This window comes from Solanum dulcamara, chromosome 11 (genome assembly GCF_947179165.1).
Source record: "Solanum dulcamara chromosome 11, daSolDulc1.2, whole genome shotgun sequence".
Classification (NCBI taxonomy): Eukaryota; Viridiplantae; Streptophyta; class Magnoliopsida; order Solanales; family Solanaceae; genus Solanum; species Solanum dulcamara.
In genome coordinates, this window is record NC_077247.1 from 34,873,538 (window position 1) to 34,898,620 (window position 25,083).

The 25,083-nt window shown below is 30.8% G+C and overlaps 1 protein-coding gene across 1 annotated transcript; it reads left to right on the forward strand.

The window, feature by feature from the left end:
* The first annotated feature begins 18,912 nt into the window (after nt 1-18,912).
* Nucleotides 18,913-21,506, forward strand: LOC129874071 (protein EXPRESSION OF TERPENOIDS 1-like). Its single transcript, XM_055949298.1, has 3 exons — nt 18,913-19,556; nt 19,851-20,180; nt 21,005-21,506. Exons 1-3 carry the CDS (start codon nt 19,274-19,276, stop codon nt 21,406-21,408), a joined length of 1,017 nt encoding a protein of 338 aa, XP_055805273.1. The 5' UTR covers nt 18,913-19,273; the 3' UTR covers nt 21,409-21,506.
* The last annotated feature ends 3,577 nt before the right edge of the window (nt 21,507-25,083 follow it).

The window sequence follows — 25,083 nt, forward strand, 5'->3', positions numbered from 1 at the left end:
AAAGATTTTACTAGTACTGATGTAAAGGAATCTCGAGACTTCAAATGAGAGGTTTTGGAAAGGGGAATATCGGCAAAGAAGGGATTATTTGGGTCAAAGAATTCTCTAATATATGTTGAACCTGTGTTCAGTAAGGCAGGAGAGACAATTGGTGTAAATTACATAGGAATGGAGATAACTGATCAGATAAGGAAAAGAGAAAAAAATGGCAAAATTGCAAGAAGAGATAGTTGTACAGAAAGCCAAGGAGACTGAACTTAACAGAGAAAACTATGCGAGAAAAACAAATGCTTGCAACCATGTCTCATTAGATTAGATCCTTTTGTCAGGAGTGGTCAATATGATCGAGATTTTTTCTACCATAAAATTGGATAAGGAACATCGTCAGCTTGTGAATGTAATATTGTCTTCAGAAGATTTGGTTCTTCAACTAATAAATGACATCATTGGCCTTTCCAAAGTCGAATCAGGAGTAATGAAGTTGGAAGCCACAACATTCCGACCAAGAGAGGTTATAAAGCACGCTGCAGCATCTCCACAGAAAATATTAACATTGGAAGACCACACCAAGTTTGTCTAAAGCTCTAAATTATTTTATATATCATATCTGCAAGAACTACGCACACCTGATTCTCATCTCGATGAGATACGTAGGCAGCCCTTCTTGGGTTCGGTATTTCTTTTTTTTTTAAAAAAATGATTAAAAAAATAGAAAATAAATAAAATAAAAAATTGTGTACATATATTAAGTGTCATATCTTCTTGATTGGAACGAATACAGTTAGGAGCATGCGAAATATTTGGTATGATGAAAATGATTGGCTTTGTGGTAAACCATAGCTTCTGTTGGTATCTTTCATTCGTACTTTTGTGATGCTTGAAAATTCTCTTGCGGGCATTCAAGGTAAGAATATAACCAACTTCATGGCTTCATGTGCATTGTGTGGTGAGCTTTAGATTAAAATTCAATTGCATCGCACTGTTGATCTAGAACTTGGCCTGATATGTTTGTTGAGGCGAAATCCTGAGTTATGTTTGGTTTGAGAAAGGATTGTAGGCCTTTTTTGACCCGATTGTGCCTTTCAGAGCCTACCAAATAACATTAATCCCTAGTTTTCCCACTTTGAGCCTAAAACCTTTTCTTTGGACAACTACATCTTAGCCCTTTCCCTTCTGAGTGCTTACATGCACTATCCCTCTCTTGGCCCAACCTCCTTGAGCGCACCAAAGACGCGCAAATTATAGAAGAAGATCCAACTTCGAAATTGCCAAAGGCAAAAGACGTAAAGTCTCCAAAGTCAAGAAAGCAAAGACGACTTTCTCATAAAAAAAAGAACCTCCTACAAGGTCGATGTAAGTCAAAAAGGAAACTACTCCAACAAAAAAGGAGAAACCTCAAAAAGGAACGAAAAGAGAAAAGCTCTAACAACTAAGGACTCAAAGAAGTCAAGACAAAAGAAAGAGGTGAAAAGAGGAAAAACTCTATCAAATAAAGACTCGAAGAAGTTGAGACAAAAGAAAGAGGATTAGACGTCAAAGGCGTATCAATCATCAAAAGCACAAATTCAGTGTGATGCTCAAGGAGAGATTAAGTCACTTTTATCCCAAATTAATATCCCACCCGTTCCCTTAGCCTACATTACAAACCAATAAACAAGCCCTATATGATCTCATTCCAAATATTCTCACATTAGTGGAGACTTACATGCAGGCCAAGCATATGGTATCACAGTTGCATGCGTTGAACTTTCTTGAGAGTGTGAGTGCACTTTGTAAAATGTTCTCAAAATCAAACACTTCATATATGTGCGAAATAGAACTTTCTTTATTGTGAGGGCACTTGAAACATGATGATTGGTATAATTCTAAACCTTTGTTGGAAGCAGGATGAAAAAAATCTTGTCGACACTTAAGTATGTTTGAGGTACTACTTGAAGCTATAAGAATTACCTTGAAGTCAATCTCAGTTATGAGAAAGGAAATGAGAAATATTTCTATGCATTCCTAACTGTTGATACCAATTGTAGTCAAAATTTGACTATCTCTTTACATTCACTAAAAAAAAAAAAAAAAAAAAAAAAAAACTCTTGCATTTGTCCTTTGAAAGTGGGTAATCCCATTGATGTGAGATGCCTATTTTACTTCATTGGATCGTCCATATCAAACTGGTGGAATATCTCGTGTTTTAAGCTGGAAATGTTGTAAGTAATACAGTTTTCCATGTCATTATGCTCATATTACACATGTGTCTACTGATTATCTTGTCTCAGATTTTGCAGCATTCATCATCCAGAGAATTGGAACTACATTTGACCTGATTCCTGCACCAACAGGATATGTAGGCGCCACAATGGCTCGGTCATGTTCCCCGTAAGATTTTCATTTCTCCCTTTTAATGAAAACTGGGACAGAATTTTTGAGATCTTCTCAAAAATTCAGAAGAAGATACTATCTCCAGCAAGTCAAGATTGGAGATCATGTTAATATATGCAACTGGGACAGAATTTTTGAAAAGATCTCAAAAATTCCATCAAGAATTGTCAGAAGTTCGAAGTCAACTTCAAATAATCTCCAACATTGCTAGAATGAAGCGAACTCAAATTCAAGTTGCGAGCCACCGAGGCCTCGTATAACTTCTATCAAAGACATGAGTTCCAACGAACACGAGTTGTTCAAAAAAAAAAAAAATAATAAAAAAAAAAAATTGTCAAATCATCCAAGAAGATGACAATGCATTTCATTTCCATTGCATTTTCATTTGCCAAGAGGGCCATTCATATTTTATTTTATTCATATTATATTATCGGAGGTGGTAATATCATTTGCCAAGAAGACCATTCATATCATATTTTATTCATATTATATTATCGGAGGTGGTAATATCACAGTCCAAAGAATAATGTCAAACTCATAGGACACGAGCTAAGGAAACGACTTCCACCACAATAAACTACATTTCTATCGGAAGGCGTGTGGTTATTTCGGGGTTCATTCATAATTCAAAACTCGTACCAACCCCTTTTCAAAAAGATGAAAATGGAGTCGGCCAAAATTGGATTTGTCAATTTTCTTTGTCCACGATCTCTTTTATCAATCATATCCAAAGAAAGGGACAGCTGTTGACACCCAATTTTGGCCATCCACAACGCAAATTAGCTATCGAGTTTCTTTGAATTTGAACATTTTGAAACAATTAGCTTTTATAAAAAATATATATATTTTCATATTATTCTTAACTATTTTTATCTTTTTATAAATTTTAGTATAATATACATATTTCTATATAACTATATATTTGATTAATATTTATGTGGTTATTCAAAAATTACCTTAAAAATTTTATTTTTTACTAAATACAATGTTAATTAGGTTAGTTTAATTATAGTTTGCATTTTTGAAAATTTTAGTTTTTTTCTAAAAAAAAAAAAAAAAAAATAATCCCAAACTCCCACATCGAAAATACATGGAAAACTTGGGGTTTTTGGAGCCTATATAAAGGCTCATATTTTCATTAAGAAGAGGAAGAAGGAGGAGGTTTTTTAACCACCCCAAAGTTAGAAATTTTCTTAACTTGGCTAGGATTTTAGACTTTTGTCCCCAGCCTAAAAGTTGTGAAAATTTCTAGCTTTCAATCTATATTTTCTTCACGGAAAATAGGAGATTGAAGTTGAAATTTAGGCTAAGAACCCACGAAGGTTCGAGTCTAAACTTTTTTTTAAAAAAAATCTTTTTCTTTGTTTTTGTAGATTGGAGTTCCATCAAGCTATTATTGGATGGTGGTGAAGTTGTCTTCCGCTCATCGTTTTCAATCTTGGCTCGGAAAGAGGTAAAATATTTTTTCAGTTTTATTTTACTTAATTGTTTCACGTTTTATATTTAGTTGATTCATAGTCTTATTATTTTTAGTTAGTATGTATATAAGAATAATTAAAATTAATGATATAAATTTGTTATAGTTAGCATGTGTTAGGATTAATTAGCTAGCATGTGTTAGAGTTAATTAGCTAGAATATGTTAGGATTATTTCATTAAAGCACTTAGTTTTGTTCATTATTTTTCCAAGTAGTTTGATATTATTATTATTACGATTATTATTATTATTGTTTGTTCTTATTATTATTGTTGTTGTTATTATTATTGTTGTTGTTTTTATTATTGTTGTTGTTGATTACTATTATTATTAATATTATTATTATTGATTGTTGTTGTTATTATTATTGTTGTTCTTATTATTGTTGTTTTTATTATTATTGTTGTTGTTGTGTTCTTATTATTATTGTTGTTGTTATTATTATTATTATTATTATTATTATTATTATTATTGTTGTTGTTGTTGTTGTTGTTATTTTTATTGTTGTTGTTCTTATTATTATTATTGTTGTTCTTGTTATTATTATTGTTGTTGTTCTTGTTATTATTATTGTTGTTGTTCTTGTTATTATTATTGTTATTCTTATTATTAGTATTATTATTATTATTATCATTATTGTTGTTGTTGTTGTTGTTGTTGTTCTTATTATTATTATTGTTGTTCTTCTTATTATTATTATTGTTCTTATTATTATTATTATTGTTGTTGTTGTTGTTGTTCTTATTATTATTATTGTTGTTATTATTATTGTTGTTCATGTATTATTTATTGTATTTATATTGATTCGGGTTGTAATAATTTAGTTACTTATGTTAGTTATACTTTTCTAGATATTAATTTTAATTTATTTTAACCTAATTAGATTCCCCTAAAGATAAACCAATTCATGTTAAGTTTACTCTTTAAATGATTTTCTACCTTTACTTATTTATTTGATAAACTTTTACTTTTTTATATATACATCTATATTACTTTTAATGTTTAAGTTTAATCTCTTTTTTTTTTCTAAAAAAAATAAAATTCTAATGTCTTCATTTCATTTTAAATTAATATTTTCAAAAGTTAGTCAAATAATTTTCAAATCGTCGGATAACCGCGCGTTAGCGGCCACTTTGAATGCTTAACACCTTTTCAAAGTGGAAATAAGAACCTCGTACCTTTTTTCTCTAAATTTTTAAGACTTAAATCTGTTAGGGTCTTTTAAATTAAGTTTTCTTAATTTCTTTAAAAAATTAAGTGGCGACTCCTTTTTTCTAAAATTGATTTTTTCTTTAAAAAGTTGAAATTAATTTTAAACCGTCTTTTTTCGATATAACAGAGGTGTCTAAGTGAAAGTTGGTGCCAACTTTAGGGGCCACCGATGGATTTCGCCTAATATATAATACAAAAACTAATGCATGCATTATTTTAATCTAATACCTTCTACCGAACGATCCCTAAGTACAAAAGTCATAAATCATGAAACGAACACCTCAACTCTTTTCCAATTCTCATATAATTAACCTCCTCAAAAAAAATAGGAAAGAAAAATTAAATATTTTTTGGTAAATTAGAAATGGGGCAAGTCGATCAAAGTTAACAAGTTTACTGTATTAAAAGACAGTCCTCTACCTCCTACATACATAAAAAAAATAAAAACATTCCTCCCTTTATTCTAGTTATAAAGAAGGGTAAAATTAGAATTATGCTGCTAAATAAGGTTTCTAGTGTTAGTAATAACACCAAGAAAAGATAAATGTTCCTAGTATACTAACTACCAATTATTTTAAAACCCTATGTATAAATCCATATGTAATCCTGTCACGCCTCAGGAGGGTACCCTAGGCGTGGACGACACTCAGAAGCCATTGCTGGCTCCTAAGCGAACCACTTGGCTTGATCACACATTCACTCATTCAGCGGAAGACTTGGTTTAAGAGAAAAATAAATCTTAGTGGGTTAACTCAATCATCAATCTCCATCATTCTAATCAGAAACATAGGTTTGAAAGAAAACTAACCAAGTGTTAAAGATATCAAAATAAATCCATCACTATCTAGTCTATGAAGCCTCTATCTCTACTACCTAAATGGTGTCAATGACAGGTTCATGGCTACCTAAAAAAAAACTACTCATAAGCAATGGAAAGAATGAATATGATGCCTCCGAAGGCAAGGAGGTCTCACCACTATCAGAAAAGAAATAGATCTTCAGCGAAACGTCTGTTGATGATCTCTAATATCTATCCCTGCATCATAAAATAATACAGGCCCAAATGGACGTCAGTACGTGGAATGTACGAGTATGTAATATGGAAGAATGAAATAACAATACATCAAAGGTACTCAAGATAGAATGAAACTCACCCAACTCAGTATGATATGCAAGTGTAAAATATAACAATGCTTTAAGAAGGGCTCAGTAATATGCAACTTGTTCAAAATATGTCATATACTTTCATGCACAATCTGGGAGTCTCTCTTAACCGACAACAATTCCACCACCTATAAGTAGGTGATGTATAACAAACTGACGTCGTTGCCACGTCCATCTAATACTTTCCAAGGTAAAGGATAAATCTACCAATTTGGATCACCAATCAATCGAGTCCTATCTTTTCAGGACAATAAAATAGGGAAACATCCAACTTTAACAGTTCAATCCTCTCCTACGCTGGCTATATAGTTATTGAGTTTTACTCTCACTTAATTCGGTGCTCTATACTACTCCCAAAACTCAATATGCTCATGCAACTTAAATAAATCAGTTCAATCAAAATTTTCGGCTAGTCTCATTGGACTCCTATCGAAACCCAATCTCATCTCAACCATTATGCTCTTTCAAATCAACTCAATCCAATCCACTCATTGAGATTAAATGCTCAACTCTTTTAAATCTCTTTAAAACATGTAATTTTGACTCAAAATAATGCATAGCGAAATCAAGGTCAAAATGGTTAAAATCTTAAAGACTCTTTCAATTCAACTCAGGCTCGACTCATGCTCAAATCATCAAGTTTTTTCAGAAATATATTTTTGAAAATCAATCACAACTAATTAAAACTTTGTCTCAAAATCATCATTTATGCTCAAGATATCCATGTTCAAAATAATGAAAAAAATCAACTTATGTGAAAACTCAAACTCTTGTACAATCAATGCTCAAAATCAAATATAATCTTCAATTAGGATTCATGTGAATGAATACATGAACATACATCCAAATCAAATACTCAAACCATTAACAACATCAATACGTATTTTAAATATGTATAAGGAACCCAAAAGACAATAGATAACTCAATTCAATTCAAGAAACTCGAAAACTCCAACTCAATCCAACTCGAATCAATAAAGATGAAGGGGCACGTGGACAAACTCGGTCCAACGTGTTAGCCTTACATAACTGGAATTCAAATAAAAATCAAGACTTGAAACCTAGCTCTTCTTCTTCTTCTCTCTAATCTCTTTTCTCCTAGGTTCTAAGGGTGAATGAGAAGAAAATACCCCTAGGAGGTGGATTTTTAGTCTCAAAACATAATAGGTTAGGTTTGGGAAAGGTGGGGAAAAGTTTGGAATACCCTTCCTCAAGAAAAAACCAATAAACATGCCCAGGACCCTGTAGGCGCTATAGTGGCGCCTAGCGCCAAAGTCCAAATTACTGCACTTAGTTTCAGGCGCGTTAGTGGCACACCGCGCCAATCCCCTAAACTGCTGCAGCGGTAGTTTTTGATAAAATGGTCATAAATTTTTTCTTCAAACTTGGAAATAGGCAAGATCAGTGGATTTATAGGGAGGATTCAAAGATCTTTAATTTGATAGGTCGTGGGACACCTAACTCCTAATATTCTTAAAGTTATGGTCATTTGAAGTTGACCCTAGTTAAAACTCATCTGAAAACTTAGCCGATAGAAATTGTTTGGACTTGGCTTGGTTTAGAGATCCCTTATGACCCTAAACCACATTTCATACACTTTAAATACTTAGTAAGTGATCCTAGATCATATATACAATTTCAAGTCTTTGAGTTCAAGCCTATACGCATACGAAGAATGGTCCAAATCTTAGCGTAGAAATTTTCGAGATGTAACAATCAATCATCAGGCCATGACCAGTTTAATTTTTTATGTCTCCCACTCATACATAGTGGGTCAACTCTCATTCCTATTCTGTAACTTTGATACAATACGACTAGATCATGTGATCAGTGCATACTTCGAAAGCTTCGTTGCTATACATCTGTTAGAAATATACAGCATCTCAATCAATGAAACTTAAAGTAAATTATAGTATGTAGTACCCTAGATCATTTATCACATTCATTCTTCTCATCATCTCTTTTTCATAATTTTGAGTTTATCATTATGTACTTGTCTCATAGACAAACATAAAGGACGTCAATGAACACAATTGATGTGATAATATACAATGATCTTCCTCATCTCATGAATCTCTTAATCCAACGTGATATACTTTCCTAAAAATATCGCGCCAGACCGAATCAAACATAATCTCTTGGTAACATACTAAGATAGCAAACACCAAATTGAATCTCAAAAAACTGATTAAAGTCATTAGGATACAATGTGAAAATTACTTATAATTTTCAGGGCTTCACACGATAGCAAGTAGAAACTAAACTTGTATCGCCCTTATAGGTCACTATATGCATACATGGTATGAAACATGTATCACAGTACTAACTCTTTTCCCATGGAACGTATGTCTTTCATTAATAAATATTGTGCAGATGATAGTTCAGACAACTCATGTCTAACTTTGAGTTCACAAATCTACTCATCATTTTATTCTTCAGAACTCACATCTGGCATTAGAAACAGACTAACTCATTTTAATCACAAATGATTAAATACAATCTAACAAATGACATTCTTATTATAAACTTTCAGCTCTATACTATCATCACTTCTGATAATAATTAGTTTATAATTGTCTCATCTCTACTTGTCACTTAGACAATAGAGGTGATTGCCTATGCGAATAGGCCAATCTTTTTGTCTGTTTGACATATTTTTTTTATCCTCAGAATTTTATGTACACTATATAAAAAATGATGTATGTATATGAACCAATACGAATGAAAATTAGAAGTAAATCAACATTAACTTCAATAATGTGAATTTATATGAACATGTTTGGGAAAGACAACTATAAATACACTAGCATCTACGTAAACTCAATGACTTCACATGCCATGGATTTTGTTAAGATATCTGCTATCATTTGATGCGTAGATATATATTTCATGTTTACTTCTTTTTGTGTTATCATCTCTCTTACAAAATTATACTTTATGTCAATATATTTCATCTTTCCATGGTACTTTGAATCTTTTGTGTAGGCTATTGCAGCCTGACCATCACAACTGATTGTGACAGGCTCAACAACATTGTTATACACACCCAAGTGAACCAGAAAATGCTTAAGCCAAATAATTTCTTGCACAGCAAATGAAAGTGCTATGAATTCAGCTTTCATAGTAGACAAGGCTATGCATGACTGCTTCTTGATACTCCATGATATGAAACCATTGTTAAGCAAGAATGCATATCCAGAGATGGATTTTCTTTCATATAAATCTCTTGCCCAATCAACATCAGTGTAGCCTTTGAGTTGCAAATTATTTCCTTGATAACATAAGGAATAATCAACTGTACCTTTAAGATACCTCAATATCCTTTTAATTGCTTTTCAATATTGTGGTCCTGGGTCGGATTGATATCTACTAACTAACCCAATGACATAACAAATATCCGGCCTTATATATATTATAGCATACATAAGGTTTTCGACTGCATTGGCATAAGAAACCTTTCTCATTTGTTCCTTCTCATGTGGATCTGAGGGCATATCATTCGGTTCAAAGTTTCACTTTTAGAAACTGGAGAGTTTATGGATTTGCAGTCTTGCATATTAAAGCGTTCAAAAACTTTCTTAATGTAAGGTTCTTGTGAAAGAGATAACAATCTCTTCGAACGATCTCTTGAAATCTTAACTCCAAGAATATATGATGCTCCACCCATATTTTTCATCTCAAAAGTAGATGATAACCACTCTTTTGTTTCTTTTATAAAATCAATGTCACTTGCAGCTATTAATATATCGTCTACATACAATGATAAGATCACAAACTTATCATTGAATCATTTGATGTACACACAATGGTCTTCATGAATCATAAAAAATCGATACGATATGATCGCATTATGGAAACGTAAGTACCATCATTTAGAAGATTGTTTAAGGCCATAAATCGACCTTTGAAGTCGACATACTTTATTTTCTTCGTCTTTTTTCATGAAACCTACAAGTTATTCCATATAGATTTATTATTCTAGTTCTCCATTGAGAAATGTAGTTTTCACATCCATTTAATGCAATTTAAGATCCAACTTAGCCATTATAGACAAAATTAATCTTATTGAAGTAAGGCGTACAACAGGTGAAAAAGTTTCTTCATTATCAATTCCTTCCTATTGTGTATACCCCTTAACTACTAGGTGAGCTTTGAATCTTTCGATACTACCATCTGCCTTACGCTTGATTTTGAGAATCTATTTATTTCTAATTGCTTTTCAGCATATAGGTAGATCAACCAATTTCCACACTTGGTTAGATTTCATTGACTCCATCTCCTCATCCATTGCTTTTAATTATTTTTCTTTAGCGGGGCATGTAAGAGCTTCATTTATATTTCTTGGCTCTTTATCATCCGGAGTAACTATAAATGTTTGCCCTTCAATCTCAAATAACCGACGGAAAATTTGTGGATGACTTATTCGTCGAGGTTGAGATTGACAAATTGATTTATCAATTGATATGTTACTCCCACTCGGATCAGCAATATCAATTGGATTTGATTCAGACTGTGTATCTGTGGAAATAGGAACCGATCCATTATCATTAAAATGACTCCCACTCAAATCTATTTGAACTTCGGCAGGGGAAACGGTTTGGTCCGTAATTTCATAAAGAGATAAGTCTTGACCTATCTCGCCCTGCTTAGGAAATTCATTGTCTATAAATGTAACATCACGTGATTCAATTTCAGTTACATTGCCACTATTTTGTTCACCTATGAACACATAACCCTTAGATTGTTCAGAGTATCTTATAAAGATACATTTTGTTCCTCTTGGACCTAGTTTTCTATATTGGAAAGAAGGATTATGAATAAAAGCAGCACAACCCCAAGGTTTCAAAATACTCAAATCGGACTTTCATTTAGTCCATAACTCATATGTCTTAGTTGTAACTGATTTTGAAGGGACACGATTAAGTACAAATGCTGCAGTGATCAAAGCATCACCCCAATAGGTGATTAACAATTTTGCTTGCGCTATCATCGACCTAATCATTTCTGACAAGGTTCTATTTCATCATTCTGCAACATTATTTTATTGTGGAGTATAAGGAGTAGTTAATTGTCTTTAAATTCCCTTTTTTCACATAATCGTTTGAACTCATCAAACAAATACTCTCTTTCTCTATCGGTTCTTAGAGCTTTTATTTTTCTATCTAATTGATTCTCAACTAAGTTCATAAACTTAATGAAGCAACTTAAAGCTTTAGATTTGTGAGAAATCATATATACATAACCAAATCGAGTAAAATCATCAATAAAAATGATGAAGTAAATAGCACAATGTCTTGCCCTTACATTTATTGGACGACAGATGTCAGAATGAATTAATTGCAATGGAGTATCAGCTCTTGTGCCTTTTCCAAATGGTTTTCGTGCAGTTTTTCCACTGAGGAAAGATTCACAAATAGACAATTCTATTTTATCTATTGTGCCAAGTAAATCTTTCTTAGCTAAGTGGTTCATTCTTTGATGAACAATATGGCCAAGTCTAGCATGCTATGTATTTACATCATTCTCACAAATAGAAGACGTAAATAAGGAAAAACTAATATCATTATTATTGGGACTTTGACAAACATCCAATACAAAAAATCGATCGTAAAAATAACTAGTTCCATATTTTGTCTTGTCCAAATACAGATCCATACCATGTTCATGAAAGAATAAATTAAATCATAACTTAATCAATATTCAGATAGAGACTAGATTACGATGAACTGATGGGGCGAATAGCACATCATGTAGGAGCAGAGTTCGGCCACCACACATTTCAAGTTTGTCGGTACCAATCCCTTTAACCTCCTCTCTGGTGTTATTTCCTACATACACCCATTTGGATCCTCGTGGGATTCGTCGGTAATCTACGAAAGCATCTCTTTCTGTTGCAATATGTTCGGTGGCTCCTGAGTCTATAATCCACATAGGAAGTTACTCAGTTAAAAAAGCAGAACAAGAAACATTTACACAACTATGTAAATTGTTCATAAGGTCATGTACCCTTTTAGATTCAGGATAATCACGAGTAAAGTGTCCCCTGTTCTTACAGTTATAGCACTTAAGCTTAGCCATATTCCCATACATCTTTGGAGCAGAAATATTTTTCTCTCTTTGTTGATTAACTTTAGGGTTATTTGATACTTTCACATGTTGGAGGGTATTACCATTTTCAGGAAGTGTCATAGACACATTTAGAGCTTCAAGAGTTTTATGCTCTTTCAAGATATAATTGGTTTTCATGTTTCATATTTCACAGATATAACTGTTAAGCTTATCACCTTTGTTAAGCTTGACGATAATATTTTTTGAAGCAGCTAACATACTGATTAAACAAGTATAAAGTAACGTGAGACAACTATGTACAAATTATAGCCTAAATTCATATATATAATTATTCTTAAGATAATTCACTATGTCAATATTCATTTCACATTAGGTTCAGATTCGAAAGTTCACTAAGTTCCCAATCATCATCCGAATTCTAATATGTCATAAATCTAGCACAATCAATCATCTAAGAACCACTTTTCTTAAATTACATAATTCAAGACCAAATATGCATAATTCTATAACAAATACATACAAATAATATACACATTGTCACTGTAATATCTCTTTGCGAACAGGAATAGATAAAATAAAATTTATATGCAAGTCCATAGGCAATTTGTATCTTATAGGATGCCAATGAGAATGACGCACAGTCTTGTTAACCATCAAGTCAATGCATTTATCCATAAGATGTTGGACCAATGACTTGTAAGATCTCGACTTTTTGAGATGTAACTTATGCCAAGATTTGTCAAGTAATTTCTTTAGAAAATCATCAGGCAATGCAGATCGTAAAGCCATATATTTCTTCTTCACGGTTAATAAACTCCCAGCCCACACAACTTCTTGAATCAACTCGTTAATTCTCGTTATGTGTTTCACAAATCTTGCAAGATCATCATCTTGAACATTGGATTCTGGCGAAAGATTAACCAAATTGTTAATCAAAATTTTCACCCTATCCTTCTGTTACTTTGTGGAAACTCGTATGGATATCTTTATCAATACCATAATTTTCTATAACACATACAGAAAATGATTAAGACTAACCACATAACAAAAAAATTATACAACAATTTGTATAAAGGAAATCTTATATGTGATTTAAGAAGAAAATTTGATTACGATCTACTCTCAAAAAATATGATAATTAGATACTTAGAGTTTTATAAAAACATCCGAAAAACTTCAAAAAAAAAAAAATTATATATGGCAGCCCCTTTTTTTCCATCATTCTGCCAACACTCCTTTTCTTAAAAAAAAACTTTTTTAAAAAAACTTTGGGTTAACACAGACCCTTGATGAATTTTTCTTTTTTTTTAAAAAAAAGTTTGGCTAAAAAAATATCTTTTCAAAAAACGGGATTAACACGGACCCTTGTTGAAAACAATTTCCAACGTTTGTCACCACATATGAGAATATGAAAACAACAAAAAAACTATCATGATTAGAGAAGGGAACAAAAATATCCCTAACTCCCAACTAAATTTGGAACTATACGTCTGTTAAAAAGAACTAAACATTGATATGCTTCATTCAACATGGTGTACCTTTTTGGATATTCAGATAAACAAGTCTTTAAAGAAAACTCAAAAAAAATATATTAAAGTAATTACACACAGAACAAGCGGAAACTGTTCCTTCAATGAACAATTTTGGTTTCAACCAAAAACAACATGCAAAAAACACTTTTGCAAACTAACAGTAAAGTAAGACTGTTCCGACACTGTTTTTCATCAAAACTAGGAAACAAATAAAACCCACTCTCTAATGCTAATAAAGAATTTAATTAAACACTTAATTTGCAGGATCATTGAATTTGTTTCACTAGTCAGAAAGTGTAATCACATACAAAGACGAACTACACCATATAAAGCCATAGTCTAAAATTGTACCTTGTTACAGATTTTTTCCAACACTGTTCGGAGAAGAAATCTTCACAGGAACCTTTTAGGAATTGGAGAGGGAAGAAGAAAGAAGGAAGAAGCATTTCTTCTTTTTTTTTCTCAGAAAAGATGCGTTGTTTCTCGAGAAACCTTTTATAAATTTAAAGAGACACAACTTTTCAATTAGTTGTGTCTCTTCCTTTTAATTAATAAATAAATATATAATAATTATATATTAGTTATTTATTAATATGGATCCGAATTGACCCACATGGGTGATCCAATCCAATTTCCTTCATTATGCTCTTAATTAGGGTTTATGCACCTATAGAATTAGTTCTTTTATTGCATATTAGTTGTCCACATTACTAAAATTAAAATAGTTGGTCCATATTACTTGTTAATTTATAAAATTAAAATAGAATTAATTACATTTCTTCAATTTTATCTTTTTAAATGTGTAAATCAGTTTGTAAAGTTTTTTTTTAAAAAAAAATTCTTTAGGGGTACTAAATTAGTAAAACTATCCCTTTGTATATATATGATTTTCTCCAGGAACGTGTAAGGGAAAAGTGAAAAATTAATATGGAATGGAAGGAGTAAATTTTATTACACCTCATAGTTTATATTATCAATCTCTCTTTTTGTTTGTATACAAGAAATATTTTTTTCTTCTACATAGAGTAATGAATTGCACTGTGTGCCATGCATCATAATAAACTGTAAATATTGTCAACTATACTATATACTATTACAACACACGTACTGTTGGTTTTGCATACAAATTTCTTATGCCATAGCTAATATAGCATACTTTGCCAACGGGGAAAAACTTATATGCGTTCGTCCATATTTTTTTTAAAAAAAAAAAAGGAAAAGTTTTTGAAGATTATATGGGTGGAGATGAGTTAAATGTATGTAATTTTACCTTGTAATCTTTTATACATATAGCATATATATGTATACTCCCTCCAGACCAAAATATTTGATGTTTTATGGTTGGGCTTTACTTCTGAAAATTATAAAAGGGGTTTTTTGTATTGATCAGAAAATAGCTTGTACACATGGCAGAATAAAGTGTGGGCACGTAACAGCAGCAAAGGATGTTCGAGGAAATTGGTTCAATTGAATGACCGATCTTGAAGATATGTTCGATGAAGATCGAATTCGATTAGTTTTCCAAGTCATAATATGATTATCATTGGGAAAAAAAAAGCAGGAACTCATGGACTGAAGATAGAGAAGGACTCATGTCCTATTTACGTGAAAAAAAGAATAAAAGAGCAGATACTTCAGATAAGATCGTACAATATTCTACCCACAACAGAGGAATATTAGCTGGTACATCTAACAGTATTTCCACGTGAACGGCAACCTTTGGCCATATATAGCACTTTATAGCTCTAGTGTAGTTTTTTTATTGGTTGATGTATTATCTTTGTGACTTATAAATAGTAGTTTGAAAACATTAATTTGTAAGGAATTGAATTCTGAACAATACAAAAACAATATCTTGATGTTCTTGTGCTTCAAGTTTTTCATATTTTGCTAAGTCTTTACTACATAACATTTACTTACTACAATGGTGCAGACCGGATCTAAGACTAATTAATATCACTCAAACATCACCGGATCCACTGAAAATACTCATTATCGGAGCTCTACTACTTCGGACGATACTCTATACTTATTTTATTATCTTCATTTGGTTCTTTCATACACTAACAGACATATTTAATTGTTAATATATAATTGAATCTAATGAGTTAAATTAAAAAGTGTGTTCTTGATCTCAATACAAATTCAATTATATCATTCTCTTGGTAAACAATTTTAACAAAAATCCTTAATTATGATCTTCTTTCTTTTTAGGTTGACATAATTATCATTAATTTTGCACATTGATCAATAGGAATATATCAAGGGCAAATATATCTAAAATATGGATAGATAAATAAATTTCTTGCTAAAAACTTCACATATACCCAATAGTTTTATGGGCATAACCATAATATTTGTGTTGGAAGTTCCCTATTAATCTTTAGTTTCAATTGTTTGAGTTTTGGAAGGTCTTTATTTAGTTGTAGGAATTTTTACCTAGTAGTTTTATAGAATTAAAATAATTGTCCGTTGTTATATTTAGGTAAGAACAATTTAATAGATCAGACAAGAAAATGTAAACAACTGAACCAATTATGGAATGCCTAAAATAGTTAGTTGGTTTTGTACCATTCATATAGTAAGGACTGTTGAAATTAATATTGCGGCTGTGTCATTTATTAGTGTTACGTGCTTGAAAGAAAAACAAATTGTAAAAAAAAAATACTAATAAAAAATAAATCTTTTACTATTTGTTATGTCAACAATTAGTACTCAGTAGTTACTGCTATAATATTAGGTGCCAACACTATATATAATTCGAATGTGATTATAATTTCTGAAAAATAATTGAAGGATATTTGATTTGGTGTGGTCCTAGATGTAGATGATGAAGAGGTGTCAATGATTCGATTTAATCGATTATTTTTTGAAAAATTATTTTATATTAATTTTTCTATTTTTTTATGATGTATAACTTAAACTAAACTTTTCGAATCTGTATTAATCGTTTAGATTTTTCTTCAATTTAAGTACGATTCGATTTATTTTCAATTTTTTAAACATCATCTAACAGTTATCGCAACCGATATATTTGATATAATTAAATATTCAAACATTACCATAACATTGAATGAAAGGGTGAAAATCATCCCCCGAAAAGTTTGATTTAAAAATCAAACTCCCTCATCAACTTTCAACAATAATCATCTTCTCCTTTATTCCATGAAATGTCTATTTTGCCAGTGATTTTCTATCTTCCACCACCTATTTATATAAATAAAAATAATAGGTAATATAATAGCTTTTAAATATATTTCAAAATTAATACAAAAATATTAATAAAAATAAAAAAAATATTAAAAGATTATCTATTTGTATTGTGAGTAATTTTTTATTTTTTTAATTTAAAAAATACTTCAATATTGACAAATAAAAATCGTTTATCTATTCAGGCATTTAAGAATAAGAGAGAATTGAAACATGCATTTATATACATATACATATTAAATGCATGTAATATTAAAATAATAATCATAAATAATAACATAAATTTTAATGACAAACTGATAAAAAAATTATTCTACTTATAATTTTAATGTGCTTAAATAAAAATCTACAAATAATTAGATTAAGAAAGATAAATAATATACATTAGAGTTTTGATTATTATTAAAATATTATAGAACGTCAATAATTTATATATTCAATTAGAATTTTTTTTACTTTAGTTTTTTCGAATAGGAAAAATAATTTTTATTTTTTAATAGAAAAATTGTTACCTAGAATAAAATATAAAAATTCATGATTTTAAAGAAGTAAAAAAAAGAAGCCAAATGTTGATAATACAAAGGGTAAAATAGGCATTTTAAAAAATTAATTAGGATAAAGGGGGGAAAATGATTATTGTTGAAAGTTGGGGTTGGGGGGAGGGTGGTTTGATTTTTAAAGCAAACTACTTCGGGGGGTGGGGGAGGTGGGGTGGGGGGAATGATTTGGGGAATTTTCGCATATAGCCACTCAAAGATACCTTAATTATACTTCATAGCTATAGTTTGCTAATTATAATTCATAGCTATAGTTATAGCGGCGTTTGTATAATTCGTGCAGCATTTGTATACGTTTGTATAATTCGCTATACAATTCGTAGTTTTTGTATAACGTTTGTATATTTCACTATACAATTCATGCACAACGTTTGTATGATTCGCTATACAATTTATAATGTTTGTATATTTCGCTATACAATTCGATGCAATCACAACGTTTGTATAAATTGCGCGAATTATACAAAACTCAACGGTATAATCGCGCGAATTATACAAAATTCAAACTGTAATTACAACTAGATATTTGCCGCGGGCCATAATTAATTCAAACTATAGCTATATTAACTAATTAACTAATATATGTTTGCTTATCCACTTAATATTCCCAAATGATTTTGACCCTTGAATGAAATATGTTTTTCTTTATAATATCCTACTATGCCAATTTACATGAGCAATATAATTATTATTTTTATCATATCATAATGCTTCACTCTAATTAACATCCTTGTAATTTAATAAATTTTTTACTTTTTAAAATTATATGTCAAGTCAAAACTAAATAAGCAAATGAAGAAAGTAGTTAATTAATAAATGTTTTTGTCAATATATCTTAACTATAATAAATTGGTATAAATATAAATATGAATTTTTTTTACCCATGTAGAAGAAACTTTATTCAAAGTTTCAAAAAACATCCATCATAAATTCGATTTTTCAATCGTTCCAAATAAATACCTCTTTAATACTTACCCTTGTGTTCAGATTTGAATTCAGCTTTCAAGTAAGTTCTTCAGTAATGAGAGAAAGACTAGAGAGAAGAGTTGTGGTACTCTTTAGCCTTGGCGGCGTTTGCAGAGCTGCAATTCTACTTTTTCTATTAATGTTCCCAAAAACAAAGCCACAACATTTAGAAAAGTATTAAGAGTATCGTTAATTTATTTATGAAATTTTAATTTTTTTTATATATTTATAAATTATATAAAAATTATTATAAATCATAATAATTGTCAATTTAATATATATATAAAAATAGATCTTTATTAAAATTTCAAAATCTGAAAAGTGACACACAAACTAAGATTGAGGGTGTACAAGGAAACCAAAGCTCCCTCCCTCACTTCCTCTCCATTATTTAATCTTTCTACAAGGAATATAATACTACTCCTTCCAATTTTCTCTTCCACCACTCTAAATTTACTCTACTTTAAATTCACACGCTTTATATATACATACATATAGGGCAAACAACCAAAGTGCACTACTGTCTTTCATTTCTAATTTTGTAAAGACCAAAAAGAAAAAACTTTTATTTTTGAGACCATAAATGAAGAAAACCCCACAGAAATCTAAGGTGTACAAACATCATTTTTGTTTTCATAGTCAACGCAGTGTTAGTGCACTTGTGCTATGGATTGTGATGAGTCGCATGAATTGAGATTGAAGCTGGGAAGAAAATGGCTAATTTCTTTTCACTAGGTGGCAACCACGACCAACAACATCAAGAAATTAGCAGCAGCCCTGCAGTAACCACGGAGAATAATTGGTTCTTGTACAGAAATGATCATCATAATCAAGAAATACCCAACACTTACAAAGGCTTCGAGTTATGGCAAAGTGGTAATACTCCTCAACATCAACAACAGTTTCGTCACCCAATTTATCCTTTGCAAGATCTTTATTCCACTGATGTTGGATTAGGTGTCGGGCCGAGCCGAACTGGCTTCGATATATCTACAGGTGATGATCGGAAATGAATTCAGAATTTTAAACTCGATGGATTCAGTATTACTTTCTAAACAATTTTTCACTTACATATTATAGTACTCCATGTAGATATTATAGATCTATAATTTAAATATTTATGTTGTAAGGAATTCACAATACTTTGAAATTAGGGATTTCAAAAGAAAACTTATTTGTTGCAATTATGGGTAACTCTAGTATATGTATGTATGATATGCGTTGTATAAAAATATATTGAGTTCAGTTGAATCTTTTGCTAAAAAGCGAGATGGGGATGATTATGTGCAGGTGATCATGATGAGTCATCAAGGTCGGGGTTCGTGATGATGAGGAGTGGTGGAGGAGGAATTAGTTGTCAGGATTGTGGGAACCAAGCTAAGAAAGATTGTCAACATATGAGGTGTAGGACTTGTTGTAAGAGCAGAGGGTTTCAGTGTCAAACTCATGTGAAAAGCACTTGGGTTCCAGCAGCTAAAAGGAGAGAAAGGCAACAACAACTTACTGCTTTGCAACAACAACAACAAGGACAAAATAATAACAGTAGTAAGCATAAAAGGCAAAGAGAGGATCCAAGTTCTTCTTCTCTTGTTTCTACTCGTTTGCCTTTCACCACTACTGGTAAAGTTTCTTCCTTTTTTTTTAGTGTTCCTTATTAGTTTGATTGAGCATGAAATTTAGAAAATAATTTTTTTTTTAATTTTAAATTAAAAATATGTATAAATTTTCAAATTTTGTGTTCCAAATTTCTACTAAGAGTAGTCCACAACAGCTGTTCTAGCCCTTTTGTTATCTCTATCACTCTCCGTGTCGACACACTAACCCGGAGAGAAAAACATAGTGTCTTAAGATTCATCATGTAAAGGAGATTAATTGATTGCCTAAATGAATTCTACATAAAGTAAGTCTAGAGAAAAGAGACCCTATTGTAAATTCGTGCGCTTTTTCTTTTTCTCTTTGTCATTCTCTTCTTCCATCATCACTCTCCTTTAGGTATAATATAATATATTCAAGAATTTTGAGTTTATGAGTTTTTAAATCTAAGTGTGAATAAATGATTTCTATGTATATATTAGCAAATTAGCGAAACTAAAACTCTAGATGCACCAAGTTTTAGTTGCACCCTTGTGTATGCACAATTTCTTTCTTCTAGACCTACACATATGCCCTCCAATCTATGGGTTGATTTCACAGATGATAACTTATCTAATAGTTATTATCTCAAAAAATCACCTTTATTCTTGATTTTAATTTTCTTCAACAAAGAAATTAAAATGACTTTTGAGATAATAACTATTAGTTGGTGATCATCTGAGAAATCAACTCTCCAATTTATATAAAATAATGAGTATTGGAATTAACTTATAAAGTAAATGTAAATTATAATTAACAAGTTATATATGGAACTTAATACTAAACTTTAATCTGTTTTTACTTTTTTTTAGGGTTAGAAGTGGGAAAATTTCCAGGAAAAGTACGTACAAGTGCTGTATTTCAGTGTATTCAAATGAGCTCAATTGAGGAGGATGAGGATCAATTAGCATATCAAGCCGCTGTGAGCATTGGTGGACATGTGTTCAAAGGAATTCTATATGATCAAGGTCATGAAAGTCAGTACAATAATAACATGGCTGCACAGGGAGGCGATACTTCTTCCGGTGCTAGTGCTGGAGTTCAGCAGCACCAACATAATTCCGCTGCAATGCCTGCTGCCACCACTACAAGTGGCGCTATTGCTACTGCAACGGCTCCCTCTAATTTTCTCGACCCTTCTTTATTTCCAGCTCCCCTTAGCACTTTTATGGTACCAGCTGGTACGCAATTTTTTCCAACTTCAACATCTCCTTGATCAATTACATGCACTTTAATGTCTCGTTTTTAGCTGAAATATCGATGTAGAATTAAATCATTTAAAGTTAGTTTTCTTTCTTTCTTTGGGGCTGAATTATTGGCATTGTGTTTCTTTGCTTTGTTATTTAACCTTAAGACTTTCTACCCACCCCACCCTACCTTAATATTAAGATGGATACATCCTAATATATATATATATATATATATATATATATATATATATATATAAGATGAGATGAGCACACGCTTTAATATGGTATTAAAGTAGATAGATGTTTTAGATTGATTCTCAAGACTATCTATATATTATTAAAAACAAGAAATTTTATGTGTTCAGTCAATAAGAAAGAACCAGGCAGAGCAAGATAGAAAGATAGTTTAATATTAAGTAGTTAAAGTATGGTTTGTTTCAACTATTTGAATTGGTACAAAATTATCCTCCGTTCACTTTTTGGTCTCCAAATACCCCATCAACCTTTGACTCAAAATACTCTTATTTTTAACGGCCCACACTTATTAGGTGGATGGAAGGGCAATATTGTACTCAATCTCATAGTTTAAGGGTATTTTAGGCCCTTATCCGCTGAATAGTAAAATCACCTTCTCACTCCTTTACTTTCTTTCTCTTCCACTTTTTTTCTTCTTGAAATCTTGTCCACAATTTTAAATTTTAATTTTTTAAAACTTATATATGACAAAATAAGGGAGAAAAAGGGAAGAAAATGATGAGGACATTCATATAAAAATAATTAGTTCAATAGAAGATAATTTAATAACATCTTTTCTTTTGTGTGTACCCAAAATTCAAAATAAACGAATAAAAAATAATCTTTTTTCCTATCCTCAACCTTACCCCACCATGATAATAATCTCAATTAAAAGAATATGAACATCTAGGTTCATTTCAAGTTTGAGTCTCTGATATCCTGATTAAGAATAAGAGATTAAAAAAGAATAAAAAGAGAAAATGAACAAGACAATTGGATAATAAATAGAAAATTTTATGTTAATAAAATATAATAATATTTTTTTAAAATGGACATTCATGCATGGATTTTAGATGGATCCCCGGTTATGAATTGTGTTATAATGAATTGGGTATTAATCTAAAATAGGTCAATAGAAAGATATCATGAAATTAATATTTTATTGTCTTTCATTCCAAGGCATAACTTGTATCCATGCGCTTCATATTCGCCCGGAGTTCGCTCCCAGAAATATAGCCATCCCTGCCCCCGCGGATTCTCTGTATTCTCTTCCGAACAGCGGATTTCCTCTTTCTATTAAGAAATTCTAAAGAAAAAGTCCCTCGGACGAGGAAAGAAGGGGCTTTTGATCGAGATGGGTAGAAGAAGCACTGCAAAAACTATGGTTTCAAGCGTATTAGGTCAAAATATGAATTATATGTGATTTTTGTTATTTATTTGAGAATGGTTTAAATTTGGACCAATCAGATTATGCAACATAATAAATAAAAATTTAATGATTTTACGTAAGGGGAGTTGGTAAAAAATAAGGGCAAATATGAGCCAAAGGGTTAATATTGAGGGTATTTTTGAGTCAAAAGGTTGACGTCGGCGTTATTTGGGGGGCGAAAGATGGATGTATATAGTTTTGTACTCATTCGAATAGTTGAAGGGCATTTTAGAACCTTCTTCGTTGTTTAAAAGTTTTAGCTTCTAAATGATATGACTACACTTTTCTTCAACATATATAATTACATTCATTAAATTTAAATTTTGAATTTGTCTTTATACAACTTCTAGATATATGTTGTGCGGATCATATATTTTAAATGATCTTTTGCATGTAGGAAATATGGCTTCTTTTTTACCTTTTAATTTGGGACATTAGAAATTTTTTAATAGAAATATTAAGATCGCTCATAAGCTACATTAATGAAATTTGTTAGGAGTAAAAAATTTTATATCCTTAATCGATCGGCTCTTATCTCTTATTAGGAGGTTTTCGTCATATCTATGACCTTAATTTGCTAGCAAATCTGTATATTTATTTGCTTCTTTCCAGATGTGTATATGGTATTCACATTGGTGATTTTAAGCAAAATATTTGCAATCCTCATTGATAGGTCTAAAGAGGGTGGCACTATATGTCATCCTCTTTGATAAGCTTGACATCAAGTATATAATTTGTTTTTATTTCTAATTCTTCATACCCCATTACTTTTGTTAATTTGAGCCCTTGCTTGATGCTTATTAATTTTGTAGTAAGGCTTGAGATAGGTCTCATCTTACCTGAATATCTCAATATCCACATTCTTTGTATTAGATGAGATTTAATTTAATTATATGCGCTGCTTGTAGCATATTATAAGTAGTAGTTAAACATAATGTACCAAAAGATAACAAAAGCAAAATTTAAGAGCATTCACACAAGTTGTTCTCTATTTATATCAGTGTCTACTACTAACTATGAGAGAAAAAGAAACATTGTGCATTTTTTAAAGTTAAAACTGTTATTAAATAGAAATGACTTTCTTTTAGACTAATTAAAAAAAAAGTCTTATACAAATTGTGAGGGTAAATGCGTACAAAACAGGCACATTATGTTTAACAACCACTGTCTTATCGCCAAAAAATAATTAATAAGAAATTAAGTAAAGAAATTAAAAGTAATTAAGCAATTAAACAATTAACAAGACCCAAAAAAATACCCAAAAAATTGGTAGTGCTCTTTTACATGTATTACTATTTGATTTGTTGTAAATTACTGATATACATTTAAAAGTAAGTGCATGTTTGACTTAACATATCTAAAATAACTTATAAGTTAAAAAATAAGTTGGGATAACCCAATTATTTTTTGGGGGCTTTCAGCTTTTAAGATGCTTTAGATAAGCTAAATCAAACAAGCCCAATTATTCTTTTGGGTTTATTTTAAGCACAAAATAGTTTTAAGTTGGTCAGTCAAACACTCAAAAAAGTCAACAACTTATAAGTCAATCCAAAGGGGCTCTAAATTGATAAGGGTAAATGTGTAATTTACTATTTTAATACATGTATAACTAATATCCACATAAATTATTTCACCTTCTATTCCGCATAAATTATACATAGATTCCCTCATAAGTTATGTAAGTATTAATTATGTGGGATTATAAAAAAATGCAATCAAACATTGTATAAAATTAATACATGAATAACTTTTATACAACATTTGAAAACATACCAAACAAACATTATATAAAATTAATACATGAATAACTTTTATCCTATTTGCAAACCAAACATGATATAAAATTAATAAATAAATAATGAAGTTATTCATGTATTAGATATTGGTTAAACCTGTTGGATTTTAGTAAGGTGCAAATTGAGAAATGTGGGGGAACAAAGTGAAGGTAAAATAAAAGTAATTTCTCCCTCATTGGTAGCAAAAATAAAAAAATTTGTCTTTATATTAGGAAATACTTTATTTAGCTCTTAAAGGATTAAGTAAATGGTGCCCCTCGCACTGTCGCTGTCGCTTGCTCGGCTCAACTTCGGCGGCAAATGATTTGATTGATAAATTTTTAGACAAAATTTTTTGTCAATCTCATTAGTTCATTTCCGTTTTCTTGACAAAAGTTTTTGTCATTCTTATTAATTCATTTGCTGAATTATTTATTTATTAATTTGTGAATTACGAATTAATTAGGTAAGAAATATTTCGG

Bases quoted from the DNA above. Each gene is read 5' to 3' on its own strand.
- LOC129874071 (XM_055949298.1), top strand. From the start codon at position 19,274: ATGGCTAATTTCTTTTCACTAGGTGGCAACCACGACCAACAACATCAA. The intron at 19,557-19,850 runs GTGATGATCGGA...GATTATGTGCAG, and splicing joins TGGCTTCGATATATCTACAG to GTGATCATGATGAGTCATCA. The intron at 20,181-21,004 runs GTAAAGTTTCTT...ACTTTTTTTTAG, and splicing joins TTTGCCTTTCACCACTACTG to GGTTAGAAGTGGGAAAATTT.